This window comes from Pan troglodytes, chromosome 19, assembly GCF_028858775.2.
Source record: "Pan troglodytes isolate AG18354 chromosome 19, NHGRI_mPanTro3-v2.0_pri, whole genome shotgun sequence".
Lineage (NCBI taxonomy): Eukaryota > Metazoa > Chordata > Mammalia > Primates > Hominidae > Pan > Pan troglodytes.
In genome coordinates this window covers 47,198,731-47,214,119 of record NC_072417.2, presented here as the reverse complement: position 1 = coordinate 47,214,119, position 15,389 = coordinate 47,198,731, and the positions used below count along the sequence as shown (strand labels likewise).

The 15,389-nt window shown below is 54.7% G+C and overlaps 1 protein-coding gene across 1 annotated transcript; it reads right to left on the bottom strand.

Annotated features, from left to right (window-relative positions):
• Nucleotides 1-6,051: 6,051 nt before the first annotated feature.
• On the bottom strand, nucleotides 6,052-15,175 carry LOC129137678 (dual specificity mitogen-activated protein kinase kinase 3-like). Its single transcript, XM_054670974.2, has 5 exons — nucleotides 15,093-15,175; nucleotides 14,518-14,595; nucleotides 8,776-8,915; nucleotides 7,521-7,566; nucleotides 6,052-6,914 (listed from the first exon to the last, which is right to left on the bottom strand). Exons 1-5 carry the CDS (start codon nucleotides 15,171-15,173, stop codon nucleotides 6,831-6,833), a joined length of 429 nt encoding a protein of 142 aa, XP_054526949.1. The 5' UTR covers nucleotides 15,174-15,175; the 3' UTR covers nucleotides 6,052-6,830.
• Nucleotides 15,176-15,389: the final 214 nt, after the last annotated feature.

The following is a 15,389-nucleotide window of genomic DNA, read 5'->3' as shown; positions in this document are numbered from 1 at the left end:
TTCACAGCAACCAAACCGTGAGGGACGTGGTGACTCGCTGAAAGTCATCCACAGACAGAAGGGACCAAGTGGGCCCCAGGAGGGGGTCTGGGTACCTGGCCAGGCTCTGCCCTAGCTCCAATCAGGGCTCCAGGACTCCAAGATGGCAGATCTGTGCCCACTTACAAGCACAGCCTGTGAAATCTCAGAGTCCCAGGACAGATGCCTCCAGCCTCCTAGCCCAAGGTTTAAGGGCAAGCCCAGCTCTGCCATGGATGTGCATCCTGAGGGACCCTATGGGGACAGATTGTAGTTGAAGGCGACTATAGGAAGCAAAATAAATTTGGGTTTGGCCCAAGAGGGGGCAGTGGAGGCAGGGACCAGGGGGACAGCATTATTCATGGAGTGCCTACTGTGTGCCAGCCTGTTCCATGCTGCAGGGTTCTGTTGAAACCACCTGCAATCCTGCCAGATCCTGCCCCAATTTGCAGATGAGGAAACTGAGTCTCTGAGAGGTGCAGTGACATCTTCAAGGTCATACAACCTGGGGTGAAAGTGTCAAATTCAAGGTTGTCTGACCCAAGGGCTGGGGACAGTGGGGGCTGAAGAGGCATGGAGTAGGGCTTTGAGGGCAAACAGGTGTGATCTTGCTGCTGCTGTTGTTCTTAATGCAATCAGATGATATCTCTCCCCGGCTCACAGCCCTCCAGTGACTTTTGCCCTGAATATGAAGTTCAGCCTCTCTGCCATGGCCTGCAGGGCCCGTGCCATCTGTCCTTCAACCCCTTGGTCTCTTGGGTGGCATGAAATCCCTGCCTGCCCCAGGGGCTTTTAAATTCAAATGTAAAAAATTTAATTAATTAAATGTGATCATTTAATGGTAATTAAGCTTAACTAGTTTAAATGACTTTGCTAATTAACTTAGATAGAGTTCACTGCTTCTCCTTAGGGAGTGATCATGGGGTGATGCTGGAAGAATGGGGGGAGCACGGCTTTCCACGAAGGTGAGTGCCTCTTCCCTGCCTGACACCCTGGCTGAGCAGGTCCAGGTCTGTCTGAGCCCTGCCACAGCTCTGGTTCTAGAACACAACGTGGCACATAGAAGGTGCTCAGATAACATGTGCCATGGGCCAAGCCCTGTGGAGAACAACCCAGAGGGGTCAAGCCTGCTGTCAAGTGGAGAACAACTTGACAGGCCCTGCTGTCCAGTTCATGCTGTGCCTCCTTTTCCTTGGATGTTGTTGGAATAGGGAGCTATGGAGGGTTTGGGAGGCAGACAAGGAAAGAATTTCCTAGGCTAGTTCACACAGCAACTCCCCCATCCACAACCAGAGCTTGCAGCTGCTGCTGCCTCCCCAGGCCTCCCCAACTCAAGTCCCCAATAAGGCTGGCCCAGAACAGGAATAGAGCAGCCCACGGCTTCTGCGAGGACAGAGGGGGTGGCTGCAGCTAAACCTGGCTTGGCAGGTGGCTCACTGGGGCTGGGCAGAGCCTCAGCTGGGGGTAGGGACTAGGGGCAAGACACCTGGGTTTCTGGGCTTCCCTGGCTCTGCCTCACTCTCTGGTGGCCTCAGGATGGGTCAGAGCCTCGCTGAGCCTCTAACCTCCAGGAGAAGCCAGCTGCCGTGGGCGTGAAGATACACAAGCTCTGATAAACATAGTACAGCCAATATATATATAGACCCTCCCACCTGGTTTCCAAAAGGATTTGCAACAGCTTTCACAAGAGGCGAAGAAATGAGCATTGAGAGTGAGCCAGGGTTTACACATGGGTCCCTCACGTCACAGGCCTGGGGAACTAGAACAGGGACAAGAAGATGGAGCCGAGATCCCTCCAGGAATCGCGTCTGTATGGGAGTGAGCTCCCCATCAGGGCAGGTATGCAAGCAGAAGCCAGCAGGCCTTGGTGGGGGTGTGGTCAAGGGGATTGGTGCATCAGGGAGAGGTGTGGTCAGATGCGAAGCCCCTGTTGGAAGATGAGGTGACTGGTCCTGCCTGCCCACCACAGCCCCTGCCCACAGGGAAACCAGGATGAGATAATGCTGGTGTTGGGGGCCTGTATTCATCTGTTTCATTGTTGCTATAACAAAATACCACAAACTGGATGATTTCTTCTTCTTTATTCTTTTTTTAAATCGAGACAGGGTCTCAATCTGTCACCCAGGCTGGAGTGCAGTGGCAATCACCGCTCATTGCAGCCTCGAACTCCTGGGCTCAGGCAATCCTCCCACTTTAGCTCCTGGAGTAGCTGGGACTACAGACATGCACCACCACACTTGGCTTTTTTGTACAGATGAAGTGTTGCTATGTTGCCCCAGCTGGTCGTGAGCTCCTGGCCTCAAGCGATCCGCCTGCCTTGGCCTCCCCAAATGCTGGGATTACAAGTGTGAGCCATGTGCCCAGCCCAGACTGGGTACTTTCTAAACAACAGAAATTTCTCAGGGTTCTGGAGGCTGGGAAATCAAGATCCAGGCCGGCCTCTGACAAGGCCTCCCTGCTGTGTCCTCCCATGGCAGAAGGAAGGCCGAAAGGCAAGAGAGTGCTGGAGGCAGCAGGGGAGGGCAAAACGCCCTTTTATTACAACCACCCCCCTCGGTAACTAACCCACTGGGAGATGGCTGGCAGCATTCATCCATTCAGGAGGGCAGGCCCCCAGGACCTAATCCTGCTGTGAGGCCCCACCTCCCGACACAGCAGCTTGGGGGACATATTCAATCCTTCTGGCCCCTGCCGATTCCCTGGGGGAAGAGGGACTTGACCACAGTTTCGGGGCTGCTGGAGCCTGAGCCGCCAGGTGGGCAGCACGGGCCTCCTAGGGCTCTGCCCTCAGAAGCAGAGCTCGGCCCCGAGGGAGGGCATGGGAACGGGAGCGCAGCCGGGACGCTAACCCCCGGCATGGGTGCTGCCCGTTGTTTGACTTGGAGCTCCTGGGTTCCCTTCTCTGAGGTGCAGAGTCCTCAGCCAGCACAACGCGCCTATCGGCTCAGTATCGGCTCGCTCCTGGAAAGCCTTCCCAGAGCAGACCCCCGGAATAAATGGAATGGCAGCACCGTCCCCAGACCACCTCCCGCACAGCCTTGCTGCCTGCTGCCTGCTGCCTGCTCTGGGCCTTGCGGCAGCCTTCCTGCACCTGCCCTGTCTCCTGTGAGCAAGGCCGGCTCCTCCTGGTCTTGCTGGGGAGGCGGCCAGTGGGCAAGAATGAAAATGAATAAATGTAAAGAAAGTGCGGCAGGACAAGGGTGGTCAGGGAGGCATCTGAGCAGACCCCTAAGCGGGAGCACATCCGGGGAAGAGCGTTCCGGGAGGAGAACTAGACAGCTCCTGCAGAGGCCCTGCACCGCCAGGCTCGGGGTGAAGCACAGGGAGCCAGGCACAGGGTACAGGGGAGGGCGCCCGGGGTGGGGCACTGTGGACCATGAGGAGGCCCCCACCGAAGACGGGAGCTGCAGCAGGGATCTGGAGGAGAGGCTTCCCGCCCTGGCCTCTAGAAGGGAATTCGCCAAATCCTCCCTCCGCAGCCTCCCTGCTCCTGAGCAGGCCTGTCTGCTGCATTTTTCTTTTTCTTTTTCTTTCTCTTTTTTTTTTTTTTTTGAGACGGAGTGTCACTCTGCCACCCAGGCTGGAGTGTAGCACCTCGATCTCAGCTCACTGCAACCTCTGCCTCCCAGGTTCAAGTGATTCTCTTGCCTCAGCCTCCCAAATAGCTTGGATTACAGACGTGCGCCACCACGCACGTCTAATATTTGTATTTTTTTAAGTAGAGACGCAGTTTCACCATCTTGGCCAGGCTGGTCTCGAACTCCCGACCTCGGGTGATCCACCTACCTCGGCCTCCCAAAGTGCTGGGATTACAGGCGTGAGCCAACACGCCCGGCCTGTCTGCTGCAGTTTTAATGCTGCCTGATGAGGAGGCTCTCATGGCTGTAATTGAACAAAGTCTACATGCCTCTGCCATCTCCCAGTCCAGAGACTCATTAATCCCGGGCCTGCAAGAGGCGCCTGCCGGGACCCTGCTGCCTGACAGGAAATGCGGGCGTCCAGCCTCAGGGAAGGGGGGGCCCGGCCGCTCCCCATCCCCATTCCCCCACCTCAGGGACAGGGAACAGGGGAGAGGGGCCCTGCCGCTTGAGACCTCCACGGGTAGTATAAACTGTCAAGGGCCTGGGCTTTGTAAATGTTAGTGATCTGTACACTGGCTTCCCCACTCTGATGGCTGGACACGCTCTGTAAAAGCCAAAGGGTCCCATAAATGGCAAGGGAACTGCAAACGACTGGGGCTGCAGTCCTGCGCGGAGGAGCCTGCTCCCTGTGAAGGGCTGCGGCGTCCAGCCACGCCTGCGAGCCGCGAGGGGCGCGGTGAGCTGCGGGGCGCTGGGTAACTTCAGGGGCGCGCACGGTAAATCTCTAGGCGTTGGGTCTGCTGCTGTCTGCAGGCTGCAGAGTCCCCGGAAGCCCCGAGGGCCGGGCCCGGGGGTGCACACGGGCAGGACAGCTGCAGAGGCCGAGAACTGGGCTGACGTGTGGCAAGCCCGCGGCCTCCAGCTGCGCCGAGGACGCAACAGGACCGGCGCTCGGGGCCGGGCATGGCTCCAGGGCACGCGGTTGAAGCCAAGCTCTACCGCCCCCAGGCGGCTACAGGAAACAGAGCCTGGGGCCGCGCCCCGGCAAGGGATTCATTCCCTTCCTCCCCCCTTCCCTCCCTCCCTCATTTATTCTTTCATGTGTTCATTCAGGAGAAGCCCAGCGCTCCCTCGGTGTCGGCAGCATTCTTAGCGCTGACGACACAACAGTGACAAGTCAGGTCTCAGCCTGGATAACCCAGGATAATAAGCTAGATTGGCTGGGCCTAGTGGGCGGAGGCTATTTGAGCCAAAGTGGTCCTGGAAGACCTCGCTGAGGAGGTGACATGGGAGACCGGGATGGGGTTGGGGGAAGCCAGCCACAGGAAGATGGGGGAGGGGTGTTCTACGCAGAGGGGACAGCCAGTGCAAAGGCCCTGGGGTGAAAACAAGTCTTCATGATTGAAGGATGGAGGGAGGGAGACAACAGCTCCCAGGAACTGTTAGCCCCTGTGCCAGGGAAGGGTTAGTGGGTAGAGACCTGTCCCAGACTGGGGCTGGAGGACAGGAGGAGTGCAGAGACAGACCCCATGGGGACCCTCCTCCTGGGAACACACCCTAAGCTTCCTCAGAGGACCACAGAGACCCTGCTCTCAGACCTTGAGCTGTAGTGGGTGGAGTCCCCTCACGCCTGACCTGACCTGTCACACCCACCCTCCTGGCCTGGGGATGAATTTGACTCCTTCCCAGCTGGTAAGAGCCAGTCCTGGGACTTCAGGAGTACCCTGGGCACGGTGTGCCGAGCTCTTGGAGTCCCTGGGTCCTGACTGGTCCCCATGAGGGGGTGAACCTGAGACTGATGAACAGCCAAGGTGGATGCAAGTCCTTCAGGCCATCAGCTGAACTTCGAACCCAATGGTACCTGAAGCTGAGCACACCCGGCTTACGTGAGCAAATTCCCTGCTGCCCCAGCCATGCTGCCAGCGTCACAGGGCAGACTGCAGGGCGCCTTCATCAGGCTGCCCCTACTCCCCTCGGAGCCTTCTCCGGAGCCCACCACCTGTCCCCAAGTCTGTTTTTCTGTCTTATAAGCTGTGTGGCTTTGGGTAAGTGATGTCAGCTCTCTGGGTCTGTTTTCCTATCTGTAAAGTGGAGGTCACGTAACCTCCATGAGGTCACCGTGTCCAGCCCAGGCAAAGTGTGCAGGGTGCTCGCTACTCTGTGCACCTGGCTGTCATCACTACTCCAGGACAGTGGGATGGGTGGCTGCCAGCAGCAGACTGGATCTGTGTGTTCGCTGCTCTGTCCAGCGTCAGTACAGGGCCTGGTGCCTGGATGATCACAGGATGTTACCTCATCACAGCCCTCTGGGGGCCTCTGTGTCCTCAGATGTAGAAGGGCCTGGTGGGTCAGCAGTCCTCCCTCCCCTGAGCATGACACCCTGCCCCTGGCCCAGAGACAAGGGTCCCTCAAGGGGCCACAACCTTCCCCAAGTAGGAGGGGACCTCATAGGTGTCATACACAATCTCACACAACCTTTAGTCCTTTTTTTTTTTTTTTAATTAAAACAGCAACCAGGTAACTGCTGCAACCCATCAGGGAAAGGACCCGGGATGGGCAGTTGTTTTTTCAAAAAAATATATTTTCTTTTTTTAAAAACGACACCATAGGAAACCCGTAGCCCCTGTCAAGCCAGTCCTCAGGGGAGAGTGAGCTGGAAGGCTCCCCCTGCACTTCTCTGAGCAGAGAACTTGGGCCCCTCCCACTGGACCCCAGCCTGAGCAGAGGGCAAGGCTCTGCCTGCTGGTACCCTAGGGGATGGGGGAGAAGCGATCAGCTCCAAACCATGCAAGAAAAACAAGCCAAACCCATAAACCAAAGAAAAAGTCAACAGAGGATAAATTAAAAAAAAAAACCGAAAAGGTGAATGACACCGATAACGGTGGCGGGCAGGACTGGGTGAGCCAGTGTGCCCCGCAGAGGCCCTGTTTGCCAGTGCCAAGGGAAGGCCTTGGGTGGCTCATGGCATCTCCCTCATGGGAGTCTTGGGGTATTCACACAACTCATCCCCTCTTGTGTACCCCACACCAAAGCCGGGATAGAGGTGTGGCCACCCTGGGCCAAAGTGTGCAAAGTCCATTCAGTCGAGAGAGCCAGGTGGGAGCAGCCCCCTCAGTTCCTCCCAGATGCCCTGGGCCAGGATGGCAGTAGCTTATGGTGTGGGTGAGCACTGCCCCCCTAGATGGGGATGTGGGGCTCTGGAGGGCCGGAGTGGGGTCCAAGGCCCGGCCCCTATGAATCTTCTCCCAGGATCTCCTTCACGAAGGCAGCAATGTCCGTCTTCTTGGTTTTGTGCAAGGTGAAGAAGGGGTGCTCCTGGGGGTGACAGAAGGCACAGTCACCATGGAGGGGTAGCGGGAGGGGGAGGTGGCCACTCCTCCCCAACCAGCTCCAGCCCAAGTGTTCTCCTGACTGGCAAAATCCTACTCATCCTTCTAGGACCTCCACCCCCAGGAGGCCCTCCATGACTGTCACAGATGGCATTTGTGGCTCCTCCTCAGCTCTCTTGTGGTCACTCTCCAGCCACACTAACCTCCCTTTCCCCCCACACGTCAGGCCTCTGCCCATGCTGGACCTTCTGCTTGGGACAGCCTCTCCATCAGGAGATAACCCTTATTCATCCTTCCAGGCTCAGTTCAAATGGTACCTCCTCCATGAAGCCTTCCCTGATGCCACCCTTGGCCCCTCTGCCCCATTCTGTCACACACTGCCTGTGTACCCTTCCCAGGGCCTGGCATGCAGGAAGGAGGGAAGGAGCCATGTATGCAGGAGCAAACAAATGACCGAGCACCTAAAGGAGAGAACACGGGGCCAGCCAGAGGAGCTACCCATCTGTGTGCAGGATGCAGCCCTCTCCCCAGAGCCCCACCCAGCCCCAGCCAGCCCTGAAGAGCAGGGCAGGCACCTCCCGCGCATACTCACCATCAGCTCCAGGTAGCTCATATGCTCTGCGGGGTTCTTCCTCAGGCTAGGAGAGAATAGTACAGCTGTGGCCCGGCTGGCAGGGAGGAAGCCCAGCCCCCAAGGGCCAGCCAAACCACCCCAGGATTGCCCCAGGCCTGGCAGCAGGGGACACGTGCACCCAGGGAAGAAGGGACAGGACTGTCCAGAGCTTCTTCCAGGGTGGAGGGGCATTCATAGGAGCAAACTAGAGACTTGCAGCGAGTTTCTCTGGCTCTTGGGGTCCTGGTTTTCTTGTCTGCATAGTGATCTAGGAATTTCCATATCAACACCAAAATGGGGCTGCAATGCTCTACCTAACAGTCACACACTTGGTATCCTCAATCAGGAGAGAAACTCCTTATCATGGGTTCTGGGAGAGGTTAGTCCACAATTAAAGGGGTCAGACTGACTAGGGACTCTGCTGGGCTCCTCTGTTGCTGATTATGGTCAACAATAAAAGTGCGGGGACCATGGGTGTGAGCCACCGCACCCGGCCGCTTCTTCCTTACCCAATTCTTGCTCTATCTAATTATGGTCAGAGAAGTTGCCCTCTTCCTTATTCCTTCTGTAACCTCAAACATGATTTTTTTTTTTTTTGAGACAGTCTCGCTCTGTCGCCCACGCTGGAGTGCAATGGCATGATCTCAGCTCAGGCTCACTGCAACCTCTGGCTCCCGGGTTCAAGCGACTCTCCTGCTTCAGCCTCCTGAGTAGCTGGGATTACAGGCATGCGCCACCACGCCCGGCTAATTTTCCTATTTTTAGTAGAGTCGGGGTTTCACCATGTTGGTCAGGCTGGTCTCAAACTCCTGACCTCGGGATCCGCCTGCCTCGGCCTCCCAAAGTGCTGGGATTACAGGCGTGAGCCACTGCGCCCGGCCTCTCAAACATGATTTTTATAAGGTTCCTATGGGGCATTCTTTAATTTGGTACAAAGTTCTAGATATCAATAAAAGCAAACTTGTTTTTTGTGTTCAAATTTTCCATATACTTTGTTCTCTTTTTCAGTCTATCTGATTTGTCCACTTCTGGAAGAACTGTATTAAAATCTCCCACCAAGACCATCGTTTTGTCAAATGCTCCTCATGCTCCAGCTGTTTCTGCCTTACATATTTGGATGCCAAGTCCTCTGGGGGTTTATTTGCTAAAGGAATAAAGGAACAGGGCCCAGGAAGGTGCAGGGACCTGGCCAGGGAGGGGCAGTGGCAGGCACTCAGCAGCACCCAAGACTCACCACTGAGCAGTGAAGTCCACAAACTCGGGGGAGAAACGGTCGGCTGGGAGCTGGGGTGATGGCTCCTCCACTACCTGCTTCAGCTGCTGGAACAGGGTCCCCCAGGACTCGTAAGGGAACCACAGGATGGCCATCTCAATCTGCAGCAGGGACAGGGGGGTCAGAGGCCCCGGCCCCAGATACAACCACGCTCTGCACCCAGGACCGAGGGTTGGGGGCTCCCACCCATCCTGGTACCAGAGCCAGGCGTCAAAGCTGCACAGCTGATCTCCCTACCACATCCCAGCAGAACAAAGGCGAGAAAGCCGGGGATGCCAGCTCTTAGCTCCTCCGACCCAGTCAGCAGGACCCAGCTCAGGAAGCAGATTCAGCCCACACCGGGATTGGTGGGACCATCATAGGGTTTTCAGAAAACCTGAATTCTGAAGATTTTACAAAACAATGCAGGTTCCGGCTGCTCTGGAAAAATCTGAGGAGCTGGCAACCGTGGGCCGCAGCCTCATGGGCCAGGTGGGCAGGTCCCAGGTAGTCACAGCCAATCCCCTTCCTAACATCTGACCATCTCAGACTTCAGCATCTGCTGTCATTAATTTGGGCTGCTGTTTTCACAGAGGAGGCACATGGGAAATGTTACACACACACACACACACACACACACACACACAGAGCTGTCTCCAAGGCCGCGGACAGAGTGTGAGATCATGACGCTGCTTTGCCTCCGCACTCATGAGCCGGCAGCCTCATCTTCTGCAGGGCCCCAGCAGTTTCCCTCCTAGACAAGTGGCCTGTGTGGCCACATGTGCCCTGCTGGATCCAGATTTCCTGTGGGTGACATTGGGCCGGTGGGTCTCTGTCCTCGCTCCAAGCTCCCAGCCCTGTGGTTGGCAGGAAGTCATCATGGAAGGGACGGACTAGCTAGCTTACAACCAACTCTGGGCTCCAATCATGATGACTGGATGGAAAAAACAAGTCATGTCAGCCCTGGCCCCAGCCTGGAAGAACAGAGAATTCTGAGGCTCCAGCACAAGGGCCCTCGCTGCCGGCCATCATCACCATGATGAACGGAAGAGACCTCAGCACAAACACTTGGCGCTGGCAACTGGAGCCCAGACAAGACCCTAAGGACTGTGCCGAGACTGTGCCTCCCATCAGGCTAGAGGCCCTTTCCAGCTCAAACACACCCACACAGGCAGGGCCCACTGCGTGTGTGTGCATGTGTGCACGCGTGTTCACAGGACAAAACTGTACTGATTTGGGAGGCTTTTCTCTTAAAATTTTCACTGACTGCAATATCTAGAGCAAGTACCCCATATGAGCTACAGGAGAAGGACCAGCGGCCATGAGAGTTATAATTAGAAAAGCAGAAGTGTCCAAACCTTCAACCTCGTACTCCTTTATTTTTTCTAAAGAGCTCAAAAAATGAAAAACAACAAAAATAGCCTCCGGGCACGAAGATGTGCCATATGGTGTTATCTGCCAGGAAATACTAAGAAACAGCCTGAATGTCCAGCGCCAGGGGCCAGCCCCACCATGGGGGCGGAGACCCAGCCAGGACCGTAGTTGCACCCCTGTGACTCCCCAGCGATAACACTAACAGGCCAGCACCCAGTCAGCACTTGCTCCTGGCCAAGGGCCATCCCCAGCATGACCCCTGTCTGTTCTGGGTGATTCCCACTGGCATCCTGAGGCTTGTGCAGTGAGTGGGAAAAAGCCAACGCCAAGAGAGCTCTGGGGCCCTTGCAGGATAGGGGGAGGCCGAGACCAGAGCCCCACCCGGGGGGACTCTCCCGACTCTGTTTCACCAGTCACTCCCCCAGGATGGCTGAGAATTTGAAATGGAAGGAAAACATCAGGAACAAGGGAAACATCCCACATCAGCAGACAGGGTGACTGAATGGTGGCAGATGGTTATGGAGTCTTTGGAAGGGATACATACAGGAGTCTATTATAATTTAGAGAAATTGGCCAGGTGCGGTGGCTCACACCTATAATCCAAGCACTTTGGGAGGCTGAGGCAGGCAGATCACTTGAGGTCGGGGGTTCGAGACCAGTCTGACCAAAATGGAGAAACCCCATCTCTGCTAAAAATACAAAATTAGCTGGATGTGGTGGTGCACACCTGTAGTCCCAGCTACTTGGGAGATTGAGTGAGGCAGGAGAATCACTTGAACCTAGGAGGCAGAGGTTGTGGTGAGCCGAGATTGCACCACTGCACTCCAGCCTGGGCACCAAGAGCAAAACTACATCTAAAAAAAAAAAAAAAAAAAACAGAGAGAGAGAGAAATATGAACAACGTGTAATGCTACAAAATTTTTTTAAAAAAGTTTTTTTAAAAGAAGCATTACAAGGCCAGGCGCAGTGGCTCACACCTGTAATCCCAGCATTTTGGAAGTCCAAGGTGGGTGTATCACAAGTTTGAGACCTGCCTGGCCAATATGGTGAAACCCCATCTCTACTAAAAATACAAAAATTAGCCGGGCATGGTGGCGCATGCCTGTAGTCCCAGCTACTTGGGAGCCTGAGGCAGGAGAATCACTTGAACCTGGGAGGCGGAGGTTGCAGTAAGCCGAGATCACACCACCGCACTCCAGCATGGGTGACAGAGCGAGGCTCTGTTTCAACAACAAAAAAGAGAAGCATTACATATTGTTTGTATTTCTCTAAATTATAATAAAATGTATTATATAGAATATAATAAAAATATTATATATATAATATAATGCACAATGTTGGCACTGAAATGGGGTAAGAGGTGTCTCTAGGTAGAATAACTACAGTAATTTTCCCCTTACTTTGCCTCTGTGTTTTTATGTTAGGTTTCCACTACTTTTGTAACTTGTGAGAGAAAAACCTAACCTGTGCCTAAAGTGACCACCTCTGCCTCCCACTGTGTGCGCCTGCCGATCCTCCATTAAGCCGGGAGCATTCCCTGCCCTTGAACCTGGGCTGGCCTGTGACTCGCTGACCAACACAATGAGGCAGAAGTGATGCTGTGCCAGTTCCAGGCCTAGCACTTCAGAGAACTTCCTTTTAGATGCCAGCCGTCATGAAAGAACTCCAACTCTGCTGACACTGCCATGCTCTGAAGCCCAGGGAGCAGGCCAATGTAAGTCGCATGGAGAGGCCAGGCAGAGGAGGCCCATGTTTGTGAGGCCATCTTGGGCCTTCCAGACCAGCCCAGTCCAGCCATGACCCCAGCCAGTCCCAGGTACAGCAGAAGAGCCATCTAGCTGAGCTCAGCCACAATGGTGGAAACATGAGAAATAAGAAACCGCTGTTGGTTTGGGTCACTAGGTTCTGGGGTGGTTTGCTATGCAATATTTGATAACTGAAATATACACTTAGCACACACTTGTCCAAGTTCCACCAGCCATATCAGAAGGCCACCAGCCATGGTGGCCCCGACAATCATGATGGATGGACAGATGGAAGGGAGACAGGGAGATGGGGAAGGGACATAAGGGTGTGTGTATGTGTGAGGTAGTCATGAGCGGGGTCTCTAATATCCAACCAGTTTTGTGCAGTCTAAATACAGCAAGAACTTGTCCTTTGCATCAAACTTAGGACTTGGAAAACTGTTATTGCAGATACAGCACCTGCCTTCAGGCTGAATATTCCTCTCCACCTCAAAAAAAAATTTAATTGAAAAATTACATGTCACCAGTTAAAGAAAATTGAAGGCCCAGTCCCACCTCTCTGACAAAATTATTTCGACTTTGAGTCTTTCCCAGTCACTGCCTACAGATACACTGTTTATAAAGTTACAGCCACAGGCCAGGCGCAGTGGCTCAAGGCTGGGCGTGGTGGTTCACGCCTGTAATCCCAACACTTTGGGAGTCTGAGGCAGGTGGATCAGCTGAGGTCAGGAGTTTGAGACCAGCCTGGCCAACATGGCAAAACCCCGTCTCTACTAAAAATACAAAAATTAGCCAGCATCGTGGCAGATGCCTGTAATCCTAGCTACTTGAGAGGCTGAGGCAAGAGAATTGCTTGAACCTGGGAGCCGGAGGTTGCAGTGAACTGAGATTGTGCCATTGCATTCTAGCCTGGTCAACAGAGTGAGACTCCCTCAAAAAAAAAAAAAAAAAAAAAAAAGGCCAGGCACAGTGGCTCACCCCTGTAATCCCAGCACTTTGGGAGGCTGAGGCGGGCAGATCACTTGAGGTCAGGAGTTCAAGACCAGCCTGGCCAACATGGCAAAACCCCATTTCCACTAAAAATACAAAAATCAGCTGGGCATGGTGGTGCCTGTAATCCCAGCTACTCGGGAGGCTGAGGCACAAGAATCGCTTGAACCCAGGAGGCAGAGGTTATGGTGAGCTGAGATTGTGCCACTGCACTCCAGCCTGGGCGACAGAGTGAGACTCTGTGTCAAAAACAACAAAATTCCATGAGCTTGAGAAGCCTGTAGGTTGGCAAGCACAGCGAGGTACCAGGAGGGTGCCAGGCCCCAAGAGGGCACGGCAGCTCTGCACCCCACACTCACACCCCTCCCCCGTGAGTCTCTTCCATCTGGTTGGCCCTGAGTTATATCCTTTCTGATAAACCAATAAACACAAATAAAGTGTTTTCCTGAGTTTTGTGAGGCATTCTAGGAAATTATCAAACCTTAGGAGAGGGTCGTGGGGACCCGCAATTTGTAGCTGGTCAGTCCAGTAGTATGGGAGACCCGCTACTTCCAACTGGTGTGTGATGTTGGGCGCAGTCTGGTGGGACAGAGCCCTTAACCTGTGGGGTCTGTGCGAACTCCAGGTAGCATCAGAACCGAACAGAACTGCAGGGCACTGGGTGGGTATCTGGAGAATCCAAGAATGGGTTGCGGTGTTGGAAAACACCCCGCCAACGCTTCTCACCACATCTTACTGATTTCATCTGACGGCCTCATCCCCAACACCAAACAGTCAAAGGGACTAGGGACAAGCAGGAATGTCCTGGGCCAGGCTTCCCTGGGCAGGGAAGGAGCTGATACCCAGGACACTCCATTGGTCCCAAGCCACTCAACTGGCCATGGCCACCAGCCTGAGCCCGACCTGCTGATGGCATTGTCCTTCCACGCGTCTCCTGCACAGCTTCCTAGCCCTGGCTGGGGGACACATCCTGGTGGTCTTCCCATCCCTCCAATCCACTGTCCACAGGGGAGCCAGAGCGGGCTCACCCACACCTTGACCTGAGCCCCAACACGGAAGGCATGGGGTTCTGCCAGGCAACTCCAGAAGCAACTGCTCTGGGCCCATCCCTACACCTGGACTTCTGCCACATCTGCCCTCACCCTACCCAAGCCAGGGATGCCTTTGGCTTCCACAGGCCCAGGATTGAGAGCCCACCCACCCTTTCTACCACCCCACCACAATGTACCAGGATGCCACCGGCAACAAACCTTCTGCTATGAAATATTTTTGAAAAGATCTTTACCATCTTGCTTTTGCATGATTTGCATACCAGGAACTTACGTAATTTGGGATTGGCTGTGATTTCTCAACAAGCCCCAAGAACTCCAGAGAAAGCCCTGTGGCCACCATATCACAAAGCACCCAGGACTTCACGATGAGTGACCCTGACCCTAGGAGGTTCCCTTAAATAGATGGTAATTTCTGATGGCACATTTTCTTCTCAGATTTTGAAGCCAACACTTCTTTCCAGAACCTAAACTATTTGATGAGTCCCCCAAAAGCTCAGGGCCCCAGGCACGGCTCCACCCAACCCACCTGACCACCAAGGGCAGGCCCCGGCCCCACACAGTACCATGGTGATGCCCAGGCTCCAGACGTCAGACTTGACATTGTGGCCCTTCTGGTTCAGCTCTGGGTTGATCCTCTCAGGCTGCAGGAGGGAAGATTGAGGCCTGAACACCCGCCCCAGGTAAGCCCCCATGGCTAGGCCTTGCCTCCCAGTCCCCAAACTGAGCGCTCAGCTTAGCCCACCTGCCCATGTGACGGGGGAGGAAACTGAGGCTAGGAGGGCCTGGGTCATGCTTAGAAGGCCCAACCCTTGCATCGGTCTGACCCTACCTGGGAGCAGGCCCCTAAGGCCCTCCTCACAATGAGGGCGGGGCGGGACCTGCACAGTCCACCAGTGTCCTCCGCAGAGGTGGTCCATGAGCTTATCACCCAACTGGGGCACTGTGGGGGTCAGTTAACAATGGGGTACAGAAGGGCTGCCCCTGGGCAGCAAGACACAGGTGGCCCCACTACAGTAGGAAACGCAGTGTGGGGAGGCTCTGCCCCTACGGACAGAGGGCATGGCCGGGGTGGCCAGCCTGGGCAGATCTCTCCCCGCCCCATCCTCTCCTGAGCCTGGGGGGCTTGGGGACCACTCACGGCCATGTAGGGCTTGCAGCCGGCATCCATCGTCTTGGCCACAGAGTCCACCAAGTAGCCACTGATGCCAAAGTCACACATCTTCCACCTAGGCAATACCCATTAGCATCGCCTTCCTAAATCAGGGGAAATTGAGCCTCTGTAAGGTGGAGTAACTTCCTAAGATACAGAACTCAGCATTAAAGTCTGTATACTTCAATATCCTGCCCCCTTCTCATTTGTCTTTACTGCCTTTTATGTATGTGTTAGATGTTCAATAAATTCTCTTTTTTAAACTGAATTTGAGCCATGGAGCAG